The 20,489-nt window shown below is 41.5% G+C and overlaps 1 protein-coding gene across 11 annotated transcripts in view; it reads left to right on the forward strand.

Moving 5' to 3' along the window:
* EYA4 (EYA transcriptional coactivator and phosphatase 4) overlaps positions 1-2,072 on the forward strand; it is a 140,773-nt gene extending 138,701 nt beyond the window's left edge. For all 11 annotated transcript variants that reach the window (XM_042017010.1, XM_042017008.1, XM_042017014.1 and 8 more), the window contains one exon: positions 1,140-2,072. In XM_042017010.1, coding sequence (XP_041872944.1) covers positions 1,140-1,220 — 81 coding nt within the window. In that variant the 3' untranslated portion in view covers positions 1,221-2,072. The remainder of the gene's footprint in view (positions 1-1,139) is intronic.
* Positions 2,073-20,489: the final 18,417 nt, after the last annotated feature.

Here is a 20,489-nt window from a genome sequence, read left to right on the forward strand (position 1 = left end):
TATAATTTTCTTCAGGAAAGGCATATTTGCTAAAGGAAAAAGAACACAACATAGAGATTGTGCACCAAATCTGTGTTTCCAAAAAAGAACTGTTTCCTAGTTTCTTCATTATGATAATTCAAGTCTAATTTCAGCTGAAAGGTTTTTTAATGTTCAGAGATCAAATTAGTAATTTGTGCCATACTTCCCAGTAAAACCCCTGGAAGTGTGCAGAAATTGAATTTTTTTGCTTCACAGTGTCTGCACAGGACAAGTTATGTAAACGTTGTTGTTCTAGGAGTAGCAAAACAAAGCACTCTCTTAGCATTCTAGTTGGAGTGGAAACAAAATGAAAATAACCAAAATGCTCATTCCAAATGGTTCCTTAATATAGGTACAGTACTGGTGATGGGTCCTTTATAATTTTTGCTAAACAATGGTGGTTGGATTGTGTGCTTTCTGGTTTGGCATGCTTTTTCCTTAACATTGGCTATGTTGCATGGATAGATGTAGAATTCAGAGAGATAGATGAATATAGCACATTACAAGTATCTAAACACAACATGGAAGTGTGAAGTTTTTTCTATTCTGATGAATTATTGAAGGTGAATAGTGCATATACCTGCATCTCTCACAGACACTGATGCTTTCTGCAACACAAATTATCTATTCCTAAACTAGAAATGTGTTATTTACTTATCCAAGGAGATTTCTTTTTCCCCCTGGATGGAGAAAAAATGTAGTTCAACTCTGTTTAGAAGTGTTGAGTGAGAAGTGTCTTTTCATGGAAATGTTATAGCCCTTTAAATGATATTCAGTGTTTTGCAGTCAAATAAGTGGAGCAGCAAAGGATTTCCTATTGCTCCTTTGTATGGGCTTGCATGCTAAAAATAAGCAAGTAGCTCTTCCTAAGTAACAGGCATTTTCCAAAGAAGCTATTAAGAAAGGCTATCATCTAATTATTTTAACTTCAGTTGAGCTACTAAGCTCAGATCTATTTTGGTCTGATTTTTGTCAGTACTTTAATAGCAAAAATCAATCCAGAAGCACGGTGGTGTAAAATAGGTGCTGGTAATCTCTAACTATCCTCGTGTGTCATATACCGCCCTGTGTCACGGTGTTCATCTTTCCTGACCTTTTCCCTCCTCTAACAAACACAGCACAACATGCCTTTCTGGAGGATATCCAGTCATTCGGACCTCTTGGCTCTGCATCAAGCACTGGAACTAGAGTATTTGTAACTGTGTTCTAAAGCTGGCAATCCTTTTTTTTTTATATATATATATTTCAAGTACACTGAATTTTTATGTGTGATTCAATGCCTCTGGCTTTACACATATGAATTGTCTTAAGAAGGGAAGAAATATTTGGAATTAAAAATTCCAAATTGAAGAATTCAGATTGCTGAATGAAGTTAAAACATTAGTGCTACGTAAGGAAGCTCTATGGTCTTATATATGCAACGTTTTTAAATGAATTTAAACTGTGGAGGTTGCTGGTACACACCAAGTGAGCCCTGACAGGAGTGAACAAAGGACTCGAACTGGCAAAGCACCAAAACACATTTTCCAGCCAACAAGGTGGTGTTCAACAACATTCCTCAAAATGGGATATATTCTCAGCACTGAGGTTTGAACCAGACTTTAGCCTACCTAACCCAGAAAATCTGAATTGGAATGCACTCAGACTGTATAATGACAATCCTGTCTAGACCTGTAATTTGTGTAAATTATTGATGAAAATAATTTACTGTGACTTTATTAGCAGCTGATTTTGGAAGTGGATGCAATTTTTCTTTCTTTTTGTGGGGGGGGGGGGGCAGGGGAGGGAAAGGGTTATATAATATTGTCTCTTTTATAAGTTTGGCAAACAGAATGTGCATAATGATGTGTTGTGCCTTAAGGAGAAGACTGTGTTTGTGTGTTATAATGTAATTTTGGTTAAAAACTATGTAGATAAACAAAAAAACCTTTGTGATAATTTTTGACATGACCAAATTTGAAATTCAAAGAAATCAAAGAACAGGGCTGCACCAAAGAATTTAAGTATTTGTTGCAGTAAGAAAAAATAATAAAGGAAAGTTTGTGTTTTTATTTGGATTCTGATTAATTCCACTGATTTTTTGAGAAAAGTTAAGAATGTATTGGGAGGTTGATACTGGGGACCGCTACCTTGAAAGGTAAAAGAAACAATAGTGTTTAACACCTTCAGCATCATTTCTTGATTCTCCAACAAGAGAACTAAGAGCCATATTCATTAATTACTGAGTCCACTGAAAGCCATACAGTGAGTGCATCTGCTGTGTATAAAAGAACAGAGTCCCACCCAGCAGACAAAGTCTTCAGGTGGCATTACTAGAAGGTGAAAATGTGGAGTTAATCCCAGATGGGGAATAAAACACAAGTTCATTAGGAATTAAAGATTGCTAAAGAAGCTGTCATCAGTCAGATGTGGAAATGATGCTACATTTAGCATATTCAGGATCAACAGAGGCTGTTGAAATTGCTGGCTTGATAGCATTGGCTGTTTCAGGAGAATAGTCCACTTTGGCAAAGAAAACAACATTTCGGTAGATTTTCCATTCTGTTCCACGTTTTTGTATATTTTGGTCTGGGTCAGCATGATTTTTCTCATCCATTTTTGATTGCTCAACAATATTACACAGGGACAACACTAGCAAGTCAGGCATCTATGGAGAGGATAAGGAGGTGATTTTCATGAAGAAACACTGAGAAATATATCACCTAAACTTTCATAATTTCTATTAAAAGTTATGGTCCATACAGCAATAATTATCTTGCAAGATTTGAACATGCTACCTTTCAGCTATGGAAAATGAGCAAGATCCATATTGCACACAGAGCCCTTAATGCTCCATGTGCAGCTTGAGCACTCTGAAACAACAGCAAGTGGTTTGTCTCTCATGGCAAAAGATGGAAACTACTTTTTCAATTTTTAACACTGTATGTGGAGACATGTGAGGTTGCGTGTGCACTGATTGTGTGAAGAGGTGTTTGCAAGAGATGTTAAAGGCAAACTCCAGAATGTCTGCACAAGCACAGTAGTCAGCACTGAGGTGAAAATCTTCCCTCTCTGTGCTCTGAAGCCATCATATGTCATAGTTACCAGGCAGTAACTTTGTTCATTTAAACTTTGCTGAGGTTTTAATAAAGTTACTTGGTAGGTGAAAGCCTGGAGCCACTACAAGTCCAAGGTGAAACTCCTCTATAAATTCATAAAAATGGATTTCTTTGCTGTGTTGGAATTGGATATACAAGTCACCACACAACAAACTAACAATAATTTTTATCACTGGGCAGTTTAAAGCCATCACATGAGACTTGCCACACATGAAATCACTGTAGACTAGATAGATATTTGGGTGACAGATTTGTGTGTCCAAAAAGTAAAAATTATGCATACCTTCTTTATATTTTCAGTACCTGGAAATATATGTCATAAAAAGTTGTAGTACAGCTTTTTGTAGTTTTTCAGGTGGGAAAAAAAGTGCTTCTACTGGAATGGGAAAGAACTTTGAAGCCCTTCTCAAGTTCCAGCATGGCATAAAAATCTCAATGTAAAAGACATGGTAAAACAAAAAATTTGTATGGTTAACCAGATTTTTTTTCTCTTCTTTTTTTTTTTCTTTTTGACATGTCATAGTGTTATTTAAATGCATGAAGCAATATTATTTCTCAAGTTATTTGTTCAGCTTTTCAGTGTTCTTTTCCTAATCCGATGTAAGAACAAAAAGTAGCCCAGCAACAACTGTTGGTTCTTACTAAAGGTTTGAAGTGCCTTCATTGGAGTTGTGCTTAGCTTTCTGTGGCAGATATGGCTCAATTAATATATGGACTTCTAGAGAGGAGGTGGAGGCAAAAGGAGGGAAGTTTTACAGAGCACGACAAGGTTCTGTGTGCTACCATAGTGGAAGTTAATTGTTAAAACAAGTAATCCACAAAAACATGCATCCAAAGAAAATTCAAGGATGCAGCTCAAAAGCCTTTGCAATACTAAAACTCTAAAATAAAATTTCAGAGCATGAATACTCTCTTGCTAAGCAAAAATTGCTGTATATCTTTAAATAAAAGTGTGTAGTAAATGCCTGCCTTTTAGAGAGAAATTAGTCTGGTATATTTTCCTGCATGAACAATACAGAGGAGAAAATAACCAAGGCAAGAGACAGTCACGCCAGACTGTTCCAGATGGGCCTAAGAAGATTAAACTCAAGGTTGGTCACTTTGACATTGAATGCATTTTAATTCAGAAGCATATTAATCAGAAACTACCTTCCCTTCAGCCTCTCCTCAACAACCAAGATTGAGCACAAGGTCACATTTGCAAGTATTTTGGAGAAATGAAATAGGGAATAAAATGCCTTTTGCTGATACTCTAGCTGTTCTCAGTACAGAACCTGAACATTCATGAGTGCTCAGCTTGCAAAATACAAATATTGTGTGATTTCAGTCACGGGATAGTATCTTAGACATAACTCTGCGCAGTTCAGTAAAAGAGGGCAGAAAAAACCTAAAATATATGCTTGTTTTAGATGCCTGTGGAGATTGGGCACAAAGATATAGGTAGCAGTAAGCTCCCAGATCTGTTTCCATTAGAATCCAGTGTGAGCAGCAGTGCTTGCGTCTGAAGCAGATGCAGAGTGTGTTCCAGTGTAAGCATTGACAAGGGAGATGAGGCCAAATGAAAGTCCTCTTTACAAGCACACTTCATCTTGGGCCAGATGAAATCTTGCATCCCATCAGAACTGCAGAGTTCATGGAGAATACAGACTTGACCCACGATAGGAAGACTAGGTTTTACTGGTGAAGTTGTATCCAGACCCAGGGTTTCAGTTCAAAAGTCATCTCTGCTTTATAGGATTGACACCAGGCATAGGCTGTAAATGAATATGCTATTTAGTATCTCTGAAGAGGAGCTGAAGTGACATAAGCCAAAATCCCAGAAATATCAGCATTTTGGAGATTTGAAGCCAAGGGTCTCTGTCATGTATTAGCAGATAATAGTTTATTAGGGCCTACCTAATTTAAGAAAAATGTAAATTAAAATTTAAAGCTTGTAAAATTATGTACATCTTTACTGTTTCTCAATAAATACACTTGGAAGTGTCATTTTCTGCACTATACAATGTTGTAAGTTGTTTGGTTTGTGGTTGAAAGACACAGTGTCTCTTACAAGATCTGAGTGTGAGCTGGGATTCTGACATCCATGCTGCCCTTGTTGTTCATGCCTGGAGTAGTCCTGAGCCCATGTATGGAGTCTGGCAGAGACTGGCTCACCTGTGGATTGTGTGCGGGGTGCAGCCTGTAGAGAGAACCTCCCCCTGCTCTGCACCAAGGCTTCCTTGCCAAGAACACCAGGTGTCTTGCTCCAGATGCAGCCTGACAGACAATTAGCAGCTCTGTTGCAGTCTCCTTGAGACAAAATACACAACTAACCAATTTGATGATGTAGACACACAGTGTATGCATTTAAATCCCTGTGCCAGTTCACTCACTAATGCTTTGCTAATACCTTTATGGTCATGGGTTGTTCAGGAGACAGACTGGGCTACTGAGGGGCGAGTAGCCTTCCCAGTTGAAGATCACCCTCATGAAACTCTAAATGGTTTCGGGAGCAGTAGCTCATTTTTTTTAGTGAGGAACTGAATTTCGTTTGAAGGAAGCAGTCCCTCTACAGTCTGCTAGCAGAGGCCAAAGTGGGATCACAGAATTGTCAGCACACTTAGATGTGACATTTTGATCTTGGGAGCTACATGGCAAGTGGCAGAGCCTTGGCAGCCACAGTGATGCAGCCACAGTGATTCAGCCACAAGAAGCAGCTTGTAAGTAGTGGACTTCTTTCTGAGGGGTTAGATTAAAGCATGTCTCTTACAAACACAGCTGTTCTGTAGGTACATCTGCCCCCTTCTGAGTTTTCAGAACAAAAGGAAGATCTATCAAAAATCAAGTGGACAAAATACAAAGAAATCCCATCTACTGAGCAGAGAGACCCATAGCAGACAGTAATTTTACAGTGTGACTCCCAAATGGGTTTGCATGTGACTCCAGAGAAGAGCCATTCAGTATGGTTTCAGAAGAGTGAGGTAGGCAAAAAATGGGTGATAGCACAACATTACCTTCATTTCTCATTGCTGGAAACTCACGGTTCTAAATGGCTGTCATTGTGCCCTGCACATGATGTTCACAGTGATGAACTAAAGCAAAAATATACTGAGAGCATTTATGGGTGGACTCTTCCTCATTTGGGTGCAAAATTACTTCTTTGTCATTATCCGTTACCTCTAAGACTCCTTGAGAAAAATGCACTTTAGGGTTGACTTGTTTGATTAATCTTCTTTTTTTTTTCAAACATATAATGGATTCTGAAACATTTTGGAAATGTTTATAAATTTGGGAGAATTTTTTGCATTTTCCAAAAGCCCAGGCAGTAGCAGGAATGCTGAGAAAGTCAAAACATCACAACAGTTTGTTTTTCCACGTTAGTTTCTCTACAAATTTCAAGGCCTGATTTTCAAATAACTGAATATCTTACTTAGATAAAGTAAGAATTTACTTTAAGTTAAAAACACTAAGAATTTTTTTCTGGTTGGGAAGTAAAGATAGAAAAGAAGAAAACACCAGAAAGTCTCAGAAATTGAGATCAGGGGCTCACCACATCAGCCAGAAGAACAGTCTGAGCCACTGCAGGAGTCTGGTGACTGTGGCTCTCAGCTGACATATCAAGCCCCTGTTCTTTGCTTTCAACTTGTCTGGATTAGGGTCTTGATTTTGAGCTTTCTGACTTGAAAAGGTTCTAATTTTGTCCAATTGGGAAGAGTAATGTTTCCAAGATCAGAAAAAAAGAAAGAAAAGAAAAAAAAAGTGAGGGAAAGATAAGGGAAGGGAAGAAGAAAAGAAAAAAAATAAGCATAAGACGATCATGTCTAGTATTGTGAACATCCTGGGTAGTGGAGCAAACTCTTGGCACTTAGCAGTAGGACTTCTTTGCAGGTGTTTTTTGGGAGTGGTGTTGGGGTAGCTGTGGCTGGCAGCCAGACTCCCACCCAGCCATTCTCTTAGGGACTGCTCTGTGCTGGGGAGCTCTGGTGCCAGGGGAGACCTCTGCCTGTATCCCATGAGCAGCCTATAACGTTATTTTTATAAGGATGCATCAGCCTCAAATGCTATCCTTCTCACACAGAAAGCTTTTAGTTTGATTTGGTTTTATGGTACAAGCCATGACTGGAGAATGTGTTATACTTCTGCAGCTCGTGCAAACCAGAAACCCTTAATGAGATCTGTGCCTCATGATCACTCATGTTTAAAAACAAAACAAAATAACGAGGAAAAAAATGGGGGAGGGAGAATAATGGAGCCAAATGTGGAGGGCTGCTCCAGTCCAATGGCATATACATACTGATTTATGAAAGTCCTATCCTCAATAATCACCACGGGCCGCTGATCATGGCAGCTGATGGAGGTAGGGTAATTAGCAAAGCCCAGCTTCTCCAGTTACTCACTGGGAGCTAAAATGAGGAATTTATTACAAGCTCTGAGTAGTCTTGATGAGGAACATAGTCATATTCAACATGGAACTCCCTGGTGGCCAAAAGAGATGCAGTGTAGCCACCTGACCCCCATGACCAGTTGAAAGGGGAAAGAGCCAATTCTGCACGGGTCCCTTCTCAAGGGGGCCACTCACCCCACTCACCTGGCCCCTCACCTTGCCACCACAACCTTGCCTGCCACCATTCCAGTCGAGAGAGGGCAATGACCCAGGCAGCATCACCTCTGGGTGCAGCCCCCAGGGAGCAAGGGGTGCAGCTCCCAGTGCTTTGCTGATTCTCTCCAAGTTGTTTTTATATCCTCCTTAAACCAAGTTGGTTCTCAGTGAAGCAGGTGTCCTAACTGGTAGGTATCTATTCACAGAGGAAAAGAAACAGCTAATTTGGGGCCTCAAGAGGTCAAGAACTGCTCACCCCAAAGGGTATCCAAGCACTTGCCAGTGTTTTTATTTTTCCTCTTTACCTAAATGTGTACAGTGAGTTTTCTTCTCTGGTTGAACTGCAGTTCCTTAAAGAAAGCTTACTTATAATGGAAAGGCTGACTCAACCTTCCCTCTAATAACCAGGAAAACACAACAGTAAAATGAAACAACAAATCATTGCTCTGACAGTAATGAGGCACTTGCTTAGACATTTATCTGCCCTTTTACAAGGCAGTAATTTTATGGTTGAAAAGTCTTGGGTTAAACTTTGTGTCTGCAAAGAAATTTCCAAGCCCTGGCCAAAATTGTTGCATTTAGCAGACGGTAATATTGTACATAATTAATGTATTCATTTTCATTCTTAAAACTAGTAAATGCAGCTTATTTGAACTTCCTCCTGAAAGCTAAATTTATTAGCTACAAAACATCGAGACTGTGCCAGCTGTTTCAAGGAGATTATGTTCTGTCTTTCCTCTGTTTTCTAACAGTTTTCCACTAATACCACCTGGGTGGCTCTTCTCTACAAGAAACTTCAGTGCAGGCAACAGCTTTCTCCTGTCCCTTTTGTTGCTTCATATGTTTTCACGATAAACATTTCTTTCCTTCACCTCCATCCAGAAAGCAGAAAGGCTGCCACTTGTTTGCTAAAAATGACTTTAAATTCATCAGCTCTCCCAGACCTAATAAAGTGACATGTTTACAATGCTAAAGGAAATCAGGTGTTTTAATGTTAAGCGAAAAAAAACATATTTATGTAGTGTTACAATAACACTGTTTGCCTGGCCTTTCTCAGCCTATTCATCACCCAACAATCTCCTCACAAAATGCTGTGGACTCTGTGTGCTTCAATGCCATGCAACAGTAAGTGCAAATTCACCATAAATCCTGTATTGCAGCGGCCTCCCCCTTTGCTGCTGGCAACTGCTGCAGTGGGGCACATGTAGGGAAAGAGCCATAGCCCAGGCATGTGGCAGGGAGGATGGAGCAGAGGAAACACAGCGGCAGGTGGGTACTGCTGCTACCATCCCCCTTCTGCTTCTCAGGCAAATTGCATTCATGCTACTTGTCCCACTACCCCCCATCAAGAGCTGTAATGTTCTACCACAGAGCAAGCCTAGGTGAGAGTTTTTGGGGAGACAGGCACAATTTCCTTCTTCCCTATTGAGTGGAAAGATGCTGTTACTTTGTTCTAACATGCAGGTAACTGAGGCACTAAGCGATTTTTGTTGACACATCATGGCAGGATATGAATCACACAGCTGAAATTAATCTAAACCCTTTGCCCTTACCTGTTGATAAATCCAGTATCTATTCGTCTCTGGCCAGGCCCCCATAAGACTTCTTTAATCCTTGTTAAAATTTTCCATTCTGTTCCATGTGCAGAGATTGGTGTAAGTTTATAATGAAAAGGATCTGGATTTTAAGAGGAAATAACACCCTTTACATATAAGCTGAGGGAGATACTGAATTTCTATCTAGTATTTCAACCACTTTCTTAGAGGTGGGTAGAACATATAATTAATTGGTAGCTATCTCTTGTCCCCACCCCCATTGAACGACAATCAGACTCTACTCCGTGGTTTTATGCTAGAAAACATCTGGAGAACATGTGGTTCCTTGCTTTCTTCAAGGAACTGGCTTTCTTTACTGAATTTCAATCTTCCTTGTAATTCCAGTGGTAGTTGTGAGCTTAAATATCTTTTCTTGCACCTGTAGATCTCAGAGCCAGCAGGTCCTTCATTCAAGTATGCAAATCTACAGACACTTGGCACTCAACCTTCAAACTAACCTAACTGGGGTTAGTAAAGGAATCTTGTCTCTGCTATGATGACTTTGTGGTAGTGATCTCTGCAGTGATGCAATAGCAGTGATCTCTGTGGTAATACAATAGCACCACAGAACAAAACATCTGGCATAGAAAGCAGCCACTGGGCTCTGGAACAGTAGCTCCTTTTAAACGGTTTTAAGATGAGGCGCGCAAAGAAGTGGATGACATTGTTTTGGCATAATTCTGAATTAAAAGAGGGTGAAACTCTTTATCTCTGGTAACCATGGATTTCAATATTGGGATGTATTACAAGAAAAATATTGTTATAAATAATCATCACTTTATACTCCTAGCCTTGTAACTGGAAGTCTTTCTTGACTGCCACAGCAGTAAACTGACAATCTGTCTCCACAATGTTTTGTCATCTGGAGAGGTGATGTTTTCAGAGTTTTTATCATTGTGGATTTCAGGATAACAAAAGGAATAGAAGAAGCCAGAACTCTTGTCACAGTGTTGGATTTATTAGAACAATAAAGTACAAAACAAATGTGTTGATATTTTCTTTGTTGAAAGCAGCAAAGTGAATAACACAGAAGACTCTGTAGTGTAATCCTGGCTGATATGTTTCTTTCAAGTTTCTCCACCTTTGTATTTACTCCAGAGTTCCTCAGTGGTTTTCAGTGCATAGATGACCCCTCAGTGCACAGCTTTTCTCATGGTCCAGCTTACAATTCCATGGCTGATAGCTACTTCCCCTTTCACAGCAGCTTAGTACTATGTAACAATAATGCCTGGTTTAGAAAAGCCATATGCAGTCATTTATGTTCGGTTTCTTCCATGTAAAAAGGCTGACCAAAGAAAAGATGACTGTCTCATTTTCTACAGATGTAAGCAGATGCTTGGAGCACCGTCAGGAGCTCCAAAGTCGTAGCTGTGGGAAAGGTTACTCTCCACTTGCCTGCTTGCAATCATTTCTTCAGATAATCCTATCTCCCCTGCAATTGTCCTTATCAGATCTGATTAGATCAACTGTCCAGGAGATCTAGCCTGTCTACTATATCAAGTGGCATGTCAGAAAAGGGTAATTGTACTTGGCAATGACAGTGTATTTTTCCTGGTCCCTTCTTCCTACTCCCACCTTTCATGAGATTAATTATCTTGAATATTCTGTAGTGCATAGCTGCACATTCAGCAAAGATGCCTGGGATAGATGAAATAAACGTTTAGATATTTCACCCTTTCTTGCCATTTGCAGATGGAGTATCTCTGTTCATACCACATTTTTACAATTTATTTTCAGACTAGTTCCTAATGCACTTCCTAGTCTGCTTTGTAACTATTTTGCATTTAAAATTATCTTCATTATAATCAAGCATTTGCATTATTTCAGGATTATTGTTTTTCTTTTAAAACCAACGTTAAACATTTCATTCTATTGATGAGTGCGCTAGCTGCTTCCAGTCAACAGAGAACATTGGGTCCAGGTATTCAGACACATTTTCAGCTATCTCATGATAGTCCTTGCAGTCTGAGTTTGAGGGATGTCAAAGAATAACCTTTTCATAATGATTCGGCAAGTTTAGTTGTCAAGAGATGCTCTGGTTTTGGCTGAGGTAGTTAATTTTTTTCACAGTGGCTGGTATGGGGCTGTGTTTTGGATTTGTGCTGAACACAGGGCTGATAACAAAGATGTTTTCGTTATTGCTGAGCAGGGCTCACTCAGAGCCAAGGCCTTTTCTTTCTCCTTTTGTACTGCCACACTGGCAAGGAGGCTGGGGGTTTATGGGAAATTGGGAGTAGACACAGCCGGGACAGGTGACCCAAACTGACCAAAGGGATATTCCGGACCATATGATATCATGCTCAGGATTAAAGTGGGGGGAAGAAGGAGGAAGGAGGGGACATTTGGAGTGATGGCGTTTTTCTTCCCAAGTAACCATTGCACGTGATGGGGCCCTGCTCTCCTGGAGATGGCTGAACACCTGCCTGCCCATGGGAAACAGGGGATTAGTGCCTTGTTTTGTTTTGCTTGCGTGCACAGCTTTTGCTTTCCCTATTAACCTGTCTTTATTTCAACCCACGGGTTCTCCAGCTTTTACCCTTCTGATTCTCTCTCCAATCCAGCTGGTGGGGGAATGAGTGTGTGGTTGTGTGGGGCTTGGTTGCTGGCTGGGGTTACACCATGACAAGGGAGTAAAGATCCATTTTGTCTCAGGATTAGTCCACCTTTAGGACTACTCAGACATCACCCTAGGATGTGGCAATGATGTTTTGGAGGCCATTTGAAAAGAAGATTATGCTGCTTGACCCCTTAACTGAGAGGTAGCAAGTGTCTAAGAGTTACTCGAGAAAACCTCCTGGAATTGCTATCTCTACAGCTGATGGTCATCCAATAAACTGAGATTACACGTGTGTAACATTACCCAAGTGTCAGCTCCATAGCATGCTGTCTGCAGTGAAAGTTTCTCAGAGTTGTATAAGCAGTCTTGTGATTTGTTTGAGAGATGAGGGAAGACATGCACTGTAACATTTGGCCTCGGCTGCAAGACGATGACTTCAGTGATGGCAGACAATCCAATAAGTACATTTGTTGATACAGTACGCCTCTCGGCCAGGCAAATGCTTCCACTGCAAGCCAAATTTATGTCTCAGACAAACTGCATAATTTATCAGCAAACCAGACAAGACCTATTGTTGCCTACAGAGGAGAGCCTTCAGAGATGGCAGGAGTGTGGGCCAAAGGGTTTGCAGTGCAGTGTGTGTGGCTTTTCCAGCTCTCAGCATTAGAACAGGCAGAGATAAATGGACAGATTGGGATCTCTGCAACTTTACCACCCTGTGCTTAACAAGGCAATGAGTTGGCCATAGAGACAATGCCAGGAGACATTCCATAAGCTCCCTGGAGCCAGGACCGGATTTTCAAAGAAGCCAAGATTAAAACACAGTATTTTCCATGAATGAGTTTCCTTTCTACTGAGGTCATAGCATATTGAGAGTGGGTAATTCAGCTATCTGCAAAATGTCCCTGCACTCTCCCTGGCTTAATAAAAAGAGCCAGCATTCCCATGCTCTTCCTGCAGAGAGACTTTGTGCAAAACAGACTGCCAGCAACCTTAAGCAAGCTGTAGCCCTGTCTTTTTCTATACACCTGTTTGGGTCACAAATTTTCTCTGTATTGATTCTTTCTAGAAGAAACAAGTGAAATGGAGCTGGTGGGATAATCTCATAGGTATCTGGTACCCTCGAATTCCTTGGACCTCCACCATTTAAATAGGCATTTTCATAGCATTATTTACAGCAGTTGATGGTCTCCAAAAGACTTTGCCAGTGCCAGTACATCTTTCAGCAAACTTCAGTTCGATTGATTAAGAGCATCTGTTGGGCTGAGGAGAGATGGGAGGCCATTCAGGTGTTTCCTGAAAAATAGGATACTACCGACTGCCTCCCTTCTCCAAAGTTTTCTAGCTATAGTGGCTTCTTGAGGTCTTCTCTACTACTCAGCATTTTGGAAAAATGGTGGAAAGAACAGCAAACTGATGTGAGCTGCAGTGTCTCAATGGCAATCCTTCTGGGGTTACTTTACAAAATTCACAATTTCTGCCATGCTTTTCCATTTCCCATTTTATTTTGGAAGCTGACTGAAAATTACTGGTAGTAGCAGACACCAAGGTGTTCTGAAACAGTGAATGAAATTTGTACTTGTAGGATTTTTTGAGCAACTTTCTCAATGTAAGACATCCATACAAGTTTTGGATGAATGTTTTATAAGCCCCTAGATCGTCTGGCCTCACCACTGTGCAGTCTATGACACAAACACACTGACACAGATGGAAAACAGATTACAACTTTCCATTGTGGAAGGAGAATTGTCCTTAATATCATGATGCTCAAGCACAGAATTTTGCAAAATGCTTTGCCAGCTTAGACATAAAACAAATAATAGTGAAAGCACAGACTAATGCAGCTGTTCACTTTCTGGGCAGACTAGTAGCCTCAGATAGACACATTACTGATACTGGTCAGGAAAATGCCAGTTCTGTTTCTCAAAGGTGACTTGTACTATCTGTGGAATCACAGAATATTCTGAGTTGGAAGGGACCCAGAAGGATCACTGAGTCCAGCTCTTCAGTGAATGGCCCATACAAGGATCAAACCTACAACTTTGGCATTATCAGCACCATGCTCTGACCAGCTGAACTAAGAGTCCAGAGATGTCTAAGTGGAGTAAAGGAACTGATTAAAGAAGACAAATCCAGAGATTAATTTCTTGCTTTTGAAACATAATTTCAGGAAGGAAGGAAAACCTTTGCAAAAACCTGTTGTTATTGTTCTTCAAGAAAAGACAAACTAGAGGGTCCCAGGCACCCACCCACTTTCACCCTGTGAGTTTCTGGGACTTGGGGGTGTGCAGGGGAGGAGATGTGACATGGGACCAGCTAATGGAGAAGAGTTTGGGAAGTGTGGCCCCTCCTTACTGCCAAATTGAATGAGGTGCACAAAGAGCTATGGGGATGAAACTGGGATGGAAAAAGCACAGAGTGGACCTGGGACAGGGCTGGGGGTTGGTACAGATCAGGGCTTGAGATCCATGTAGCCATTTTTTGCAGCAGCCATTGGAGTTGAGCTTAACATAATTGGGGTATGAGTTCCTGAACCTCTGTGATGCTTGAAAGCAGTTGTCTTCTTCAGCCATGGGCTGGTGCTGAGATGGATAATGTCACCCTCGCTTTCTGCTTCACACTGAACCCCCCCCAGAAAAACATGAGTTATTTCTCCTGTCACTCAGCCCCTGGTAGCAGGGGTGAACCACCATGGGTGACAGGTGAACAGAGATGTAATTGTTCCTGCCTGGAATAGTGAAGCCTATGAATGTTTGCAGTCTATTTCCCCTATTTTTTTCGTATAGGTTGATCCCAAACAGATAGTGCTGCTTTGAGACAGTTTTTCATTCCTCTGTGTCACCAGCACAAACCTCAGAAGGAGTAATTTCAGCCTTTTTTGTGGCCTGTGTAGGTCCAGACCCCAAAGTGTGAGGAGCAGGGAGTGGCAGCAGGGTGGGCAGGCAGTCTGACGGCTGGAGAAGCGGGAGAGATGCTCACCACGACTTAGCTGATGCCACAGGCTGGTTCCATTGCTGCTCCCCAGCCTCCATCTATCAAGTTTCTCCTTCAGAGCCATCTTATCTAAGGAGCTGCACAAACGCTGTGGTTGTGGTTTGTGCTGCCGGCTGTTCGTCGGCGGGGAGACACTGCCATCTCCCGACGCAGGGCTCCTGCTCATGGAGCGCTCTGCACCCGCCTCGCCTAGGGATGCTGCGGGGAAAGCAGCGCGGGATGAGGTGCCTGGGGGCCCGGGGCTGGTTCACTCATGTTCTGGTTTCAGGGCGGGTTTGGAGAGCTGTCCGCAAACAGCAAACAGCAGTAGGAGGTCACGCTCCGGGCCGCGACGTCGGAGTGGTGCTGGAGGAGCACACCGAGGCGGAGATGGCACAGAGAGACAAGCGCGGATGCAGCAGGAGCTCGGGAGGCACACAGAAGTGCAGGGAGCTGAAAACTGAGCGGGCTGTCACAGGCCATACCTGGCACCATCATTAGCAGCAGGGTAGGCAGGAATAAGTAAATTGCGTGCGCCTCTGCCTGCCCACCCTCTCGGTGAACCTGATCCACCTTCCCGAAGGAGAATGCATTTAAAGGAAGCAAGAGCGTAATTTCACGCTCCAAAAAAAGACACTGATATGTGCTTGAAATCAGAAGAAATTCATGCACCTTTATGTTTAGCTATTACAAATACCATCCCCACTGAAGAAAACGAAAGCTTGGGAGACAGAGCTGGGAAAACGCGTCCAGCTGCCGTGCCTGTCGCTGCTCCAGCGCACCGGACCGCCTGTGGGACGCCGCTGGAAGTCCAGCTCCGTGCAAAACTGAAGGCCAGTAATTCCCAGCAAAAGCACCAGGGGTCATTCCACTCTTTATCTCCACCTTAAACCAGCTTCTCATCGCACAAGCACTAGCAAAGGCCTCTCCCCTTTCCCTCTCCCTTCCGACTGCCTACGATAAACCTGAACTGCAAATAAGGTTGTGTTTAGACAGGAAAGTGGTGGGAATATTGTCTGAGTAAAGACAGGAGGATCTATCCCGGTGGAAAGGCTTTTGAATGGTTTACAGTATTTGCCTGTGATTGTACACATTCCTTGAACAAATCACATCCACTCATTCATTATCGTGCTAAACAACGCAGTAGGTCTAGCACACAGGTGTGTCACTCACCCTGCTTCAGGCTAGAGACATCTGCAATGGAATGGAATTTTTCCACACAGAGTTAAGTTATGTTAATGCAACATCAGAGGTGACTGGTTTGGAGAGATGAGAAGGGAATACAGGAGGAAAAATAATCTGAACAAAATGTTCACCCAAACGTGGAATAAAATTATGAAGAACAGGTGTTTGCTTTCTTCCCTGACATGCAAAATAAAAAAGTGATTTTTTTTTACTAATAATTATTTTTAAAAATTTAAGTATTTCTTTAGCTGGTGATAGTTTGATCCAAAAGGCCTGATAATTAATGGGAACTTTCCCTAGGCTTTAGATCATGTCCCACGTGTCAGCTGGATTTATTTGTCATGTGAGTAGTAATGAGGAATATAGATTGTTTGAGGCTAGAATACCCAGGGCTTTGCTTCTAGTTAAAGCAGGTTGCACATGTGAAAAATGTGTACCTCCTGTCAACTACTGTGAGTGTTTTCCATGTTAAATGCAAGGTGTTTAAGGCCCACAGTCCCACAGGAACAGAGGTGCAGGTTTAGGGGAAGGTAAAAGTTACACACGCACACACATAAACACATTTTGTGCCACTTTTCTATGGCTTAGTATTTCATCTCATACCAGAACAATGCAATACAAGGACTGATGTGCTTTGGGCAAAGAGCGCTAACCCAGCCATACCCACCAGAAAGTTAACCCCTTCCTTCCTGACCTTCCTCTGTACTCCACCTCCCCACTCTAAGAAAAGGTAGGTCACTCTGCTCATAGACTACTTTTTCCCCCAGGGAGGAAGGCAAGAAAAAGAGATATGCACTTAGTTTCCCAGTGCATATCAACATATGAGTTTTGCTGTTCTCACAGCCTTAACATTTATTTGCTACAACAGCCTCTGGTACCTCAGTCCATGTCTGTCCAGCACTTACACAGATAATATAGCCTCAAGTCCTTAATGGATGCCTAAGATTACACTATGTCGGCACTCACTCCCTGGCTTGTCTGAAAGTTTTTCATCATCTTGGCCAAGAGTTTCCATTCTCTTTAATCTCCAGAAACATCAGGCAACCCCTATGCAATTTATTGCAGTTTATAGTTTCTCTATGTGAACGTCACTTCCAAAATATTCATTAGAAAAATTAGTCATTTACAATAAATGTTACATTTTTACAAGAAAATGCAGCAATTCTTTATTAAGCATCTGGATTTTTTCAGCACCACTTCATAATGAGGATGAGCCTGAACTGGAACACCTGATCTAAACCCTCTTTTGACTTTTGGAGAATTTTAGATCCAAGTTTTTAAGGGCTGGGATTGTCTTCATTTTGAGTCTTCCACAGCTCTGAGCACATAGTTGGCACTTAACAAATAAACAATAGTAATCCAAAGCTGGACCAGAAATTAATGGCGAGACTGTATCTGTACTTTATAAAAAATGTATACATCTTCCACATTACCCATGCTACGTCAAGTGCAATGCCTTCTTTCTTTTGTAACAATGCACAATTGCAATTAGAAAATATAAAATCCAACCCACAGCTCATGGGGTGGCTAGGGAAAAACAACATCCTTCATGTGGTGTGAAGGATAATCCAGAGGTGTGATTCAGAGTGATGAAATGGTTTTTAGACAATGGCATTGTCGCAGCGAAACAATAACTTGAACCATGGCAGCACCTGCTACAAAGCTCACCTGGGAAAAGGCCAAGTCTCTGACCAGCAGCCACACATAGCTGGGAAGGAGCAAGCTGTAAATAATGGCACAAGGGAAATATGAATTAGTGACTGCGTCTTATCATGGAAATTAATCCATGTCTGATTCAGTCCCAGGTCTCAGGGAGGACAGAGAATTCTGGTGGCTTATCCAGGCTGGATTTACATGGATACAGGTTCACATCAGCACACTCAAGAGAATGAGGACTTTGTATATGTAACAGTCTCACGGAGCTTCCCCTTACAAATATCACCTGCCAAAATCTTCCTGCTAACATCACTGCTGTTTTACATGACCTGGGGTTTACATGACCTGGGAGGTGTCCAAAATTGTAAACTAAATAAAAGTGATTGAAAAGCATCTCAAATTGTCCTCCCTCAGGAAAGAGAAGTCCCCTTATTGAACAAGGACAGGCCAAAATGCAGCATTTGTTGTAATCTGCATTGCTATGGTCAAAAGCCTATACTACATTTTCCTTAGCATCTGCTTTTGGGTGTTTGGTCCTCTCCGTTCTTCACAGTGGAAATGAAGAAACTGTGAAAACTTCTGGCAGTTTGAACAGAACAGAAGGAGAGAACATAGATGGAAAAGTGCTCCAGCAGAGGTGGAGAAATGGCAACTGATATGCAAAGGGAAGTCGTAGGAAACAATGCAATCTAACTTGTTTCAGCTGTCTGAGCAATCACAGGGACAGTGCCAGATGTAATATAGCTCTGGTTAGCATGAGCTGAGATCTGGGATAGCCTCCAAAAGCAAGGACAGGGAGAAGAGAAGCAGCAGCTTGTTTGTGAACAAAAGACTAAACTATTTGGTTGCTAAAATATACGCAAAGGAGGTATCCCTTCCCTTTGCCCCATGTGCAAATCACATCTAATCTGGGAAAAAGACAAAGGGAAAAAAAATCCAGTTTGTGGTTGTGCTAAATTCATTTGATAAACACTGGAGACTACACTAAATGGGGAGGAGAGCTTGGAGAGTGTTATTTTTGTTGGGCAGCAATTGAGTCTGATGTTTTTAACAAACTACTGCTGCTGTGTTTGAGAAACTGCATTTTTAAAATGTGAATCAACTGGGACAATCCACAACAAGAGAGCAGTTCTGAGAGCCCCTCCATGAAGTATGTGGTACATGGATGGTCAGTCCCTTCCATGATTATGCTGTGGGATGGAGGGCTCAAGTTACCTTAGGACTAGTTACCTAAGGTACAAATTACCAAGGACTACGGTAACTGAGTCCAGCCTATGTGCCAAGAAAGAGAACAAATAATCTTATTCTGAACTTCCTTCTATGGGTATTTAATCTAAACCTATCTCAAAGCACTTTATACTTTGTGCAGTCATGTCTATGACTTGAGTTTACCTTTCTCCTTGAGCCATTTAGATGATGAGGGAAACCTAGGAGCACTATGTAGATCAGATTGCCTTGTCCATTCCATTGCCTGCTTGCAGCTGTTCCCCAGTCTGCAAGAGCATGATGAGAACACTGTCAGTCCTCTCAAAGACAGCACCGAGTCTGCAGGATTGCTACCCAGTGCAAATGAGGCACAGATTGTGATTCGCTGCTTCGCTCCAGTACAAGAGCTGTGCAAGTACACGGGCAAGAGAGGCAGAAATTTGAATGCCTCTCCAGAAATGTTTTGCAAAGGAGCCCTGCTGTAAGGAAGGATCCTTCTGACTTGGTTTCCAGAACACATTAAGAAAAACCTTCAAGATGTTTTTCCATTTTTAACTTGCTTGTGTTTTTCCCGTGAAGGTAGGACCCAGCTGTTCACGTTGCTCAAAGTATCAAGTCAATCTGCATAAAGTGGTTTGAAGAAAAGGATTCTGACTAGACTAAATTTCAAAACAACTAGACAGTAATTATCATTATTGGTTTATATTACATTTAAAAAGAGGCAGGAGATAAACAGCATTATTATCCCCGTTTTAGAGAAAGAAAGGAAGACCTGGGGAACTCAGACAATTTTCTTACTCCAGGGTCTTCATCCAGCTCAATTCTTTCTCTGATGCAGAAGTCACAGCTCTGAGGAGGGCAGCAGGCATTGCACTAGCATAGGCCTGCCACTCATTACCATTCTCAACTAGGAAAACGGGGCAGGACCAGATCACTGAGTTTTGTGATCAGCGAAAAAAATCTGAAAAGCAGAGTCAATGCTTCAATGTAGCAGCAGAGTGGGCTTCCACAGAAAAATCTCTACTCCATTCATGGTTTCTGAGTACTGCTGCAGTCATCCTTCCTGCAAATATGATCAATTAACATATACTTGTTAACATTTGTAGATGTTGCCACATAATGTAGATATGGCTGCTCCTTCCCCCGCAGACACAGACCCAGTCTATTTGAGTGATAAAAGCTGCTGCTTTCCTACAATCAAAATGCCATCAGTCTTATGAGTATCAGATCTGCGTAGAGCTCTAGTCACAGAAACATTTTACATTTATCACCTGGCATGTGCCACCTCTGTGCCCTTTTTCCCAGGGACACCACTTCTGTGGAAATATTAAAAAATGACAAATTGCATTTGTGTAATCTTGTGAAATGTTTTGACTACTAAAGTTGTTTTATAGCAGTTCATTAAAGCGCACATAAAGTATTTAAGTTTATGTTTTATAAAAAGATCAGGAATGCTCTGGCTGATAGCTTTCTTTCTATTGAGCATCTGTTTCCTATTTTTTTAACAGTTTACAGCAGTGGTTGTCCAATTCTGTACTAATAGTTGATCTTAACTGGATCAAAACATTGTAATTTCTTAACAAAGGTTAGAGAGTGTCCTTCTAACACAGCTTCCTATG

The sequence above is a fragment of the Corvus kubaryi genome, unplaced genomic scaffold, assembly GCF_017639235.1.
Source record: "Corvus kubaryi isolate FWS band 111438036 unplaced genomic scaffold, C.kubaryi_AGA036_p1.0 split3-73, whole genome shotgun sequence".
In the NCBI taxonomy this organism is placed as follows: domain Eukaryota; kingdom Metazoa; phylum Chordata; class Aves; order Passeriformes; family Corvidae; genus Corvus; species Corvus kubaryi.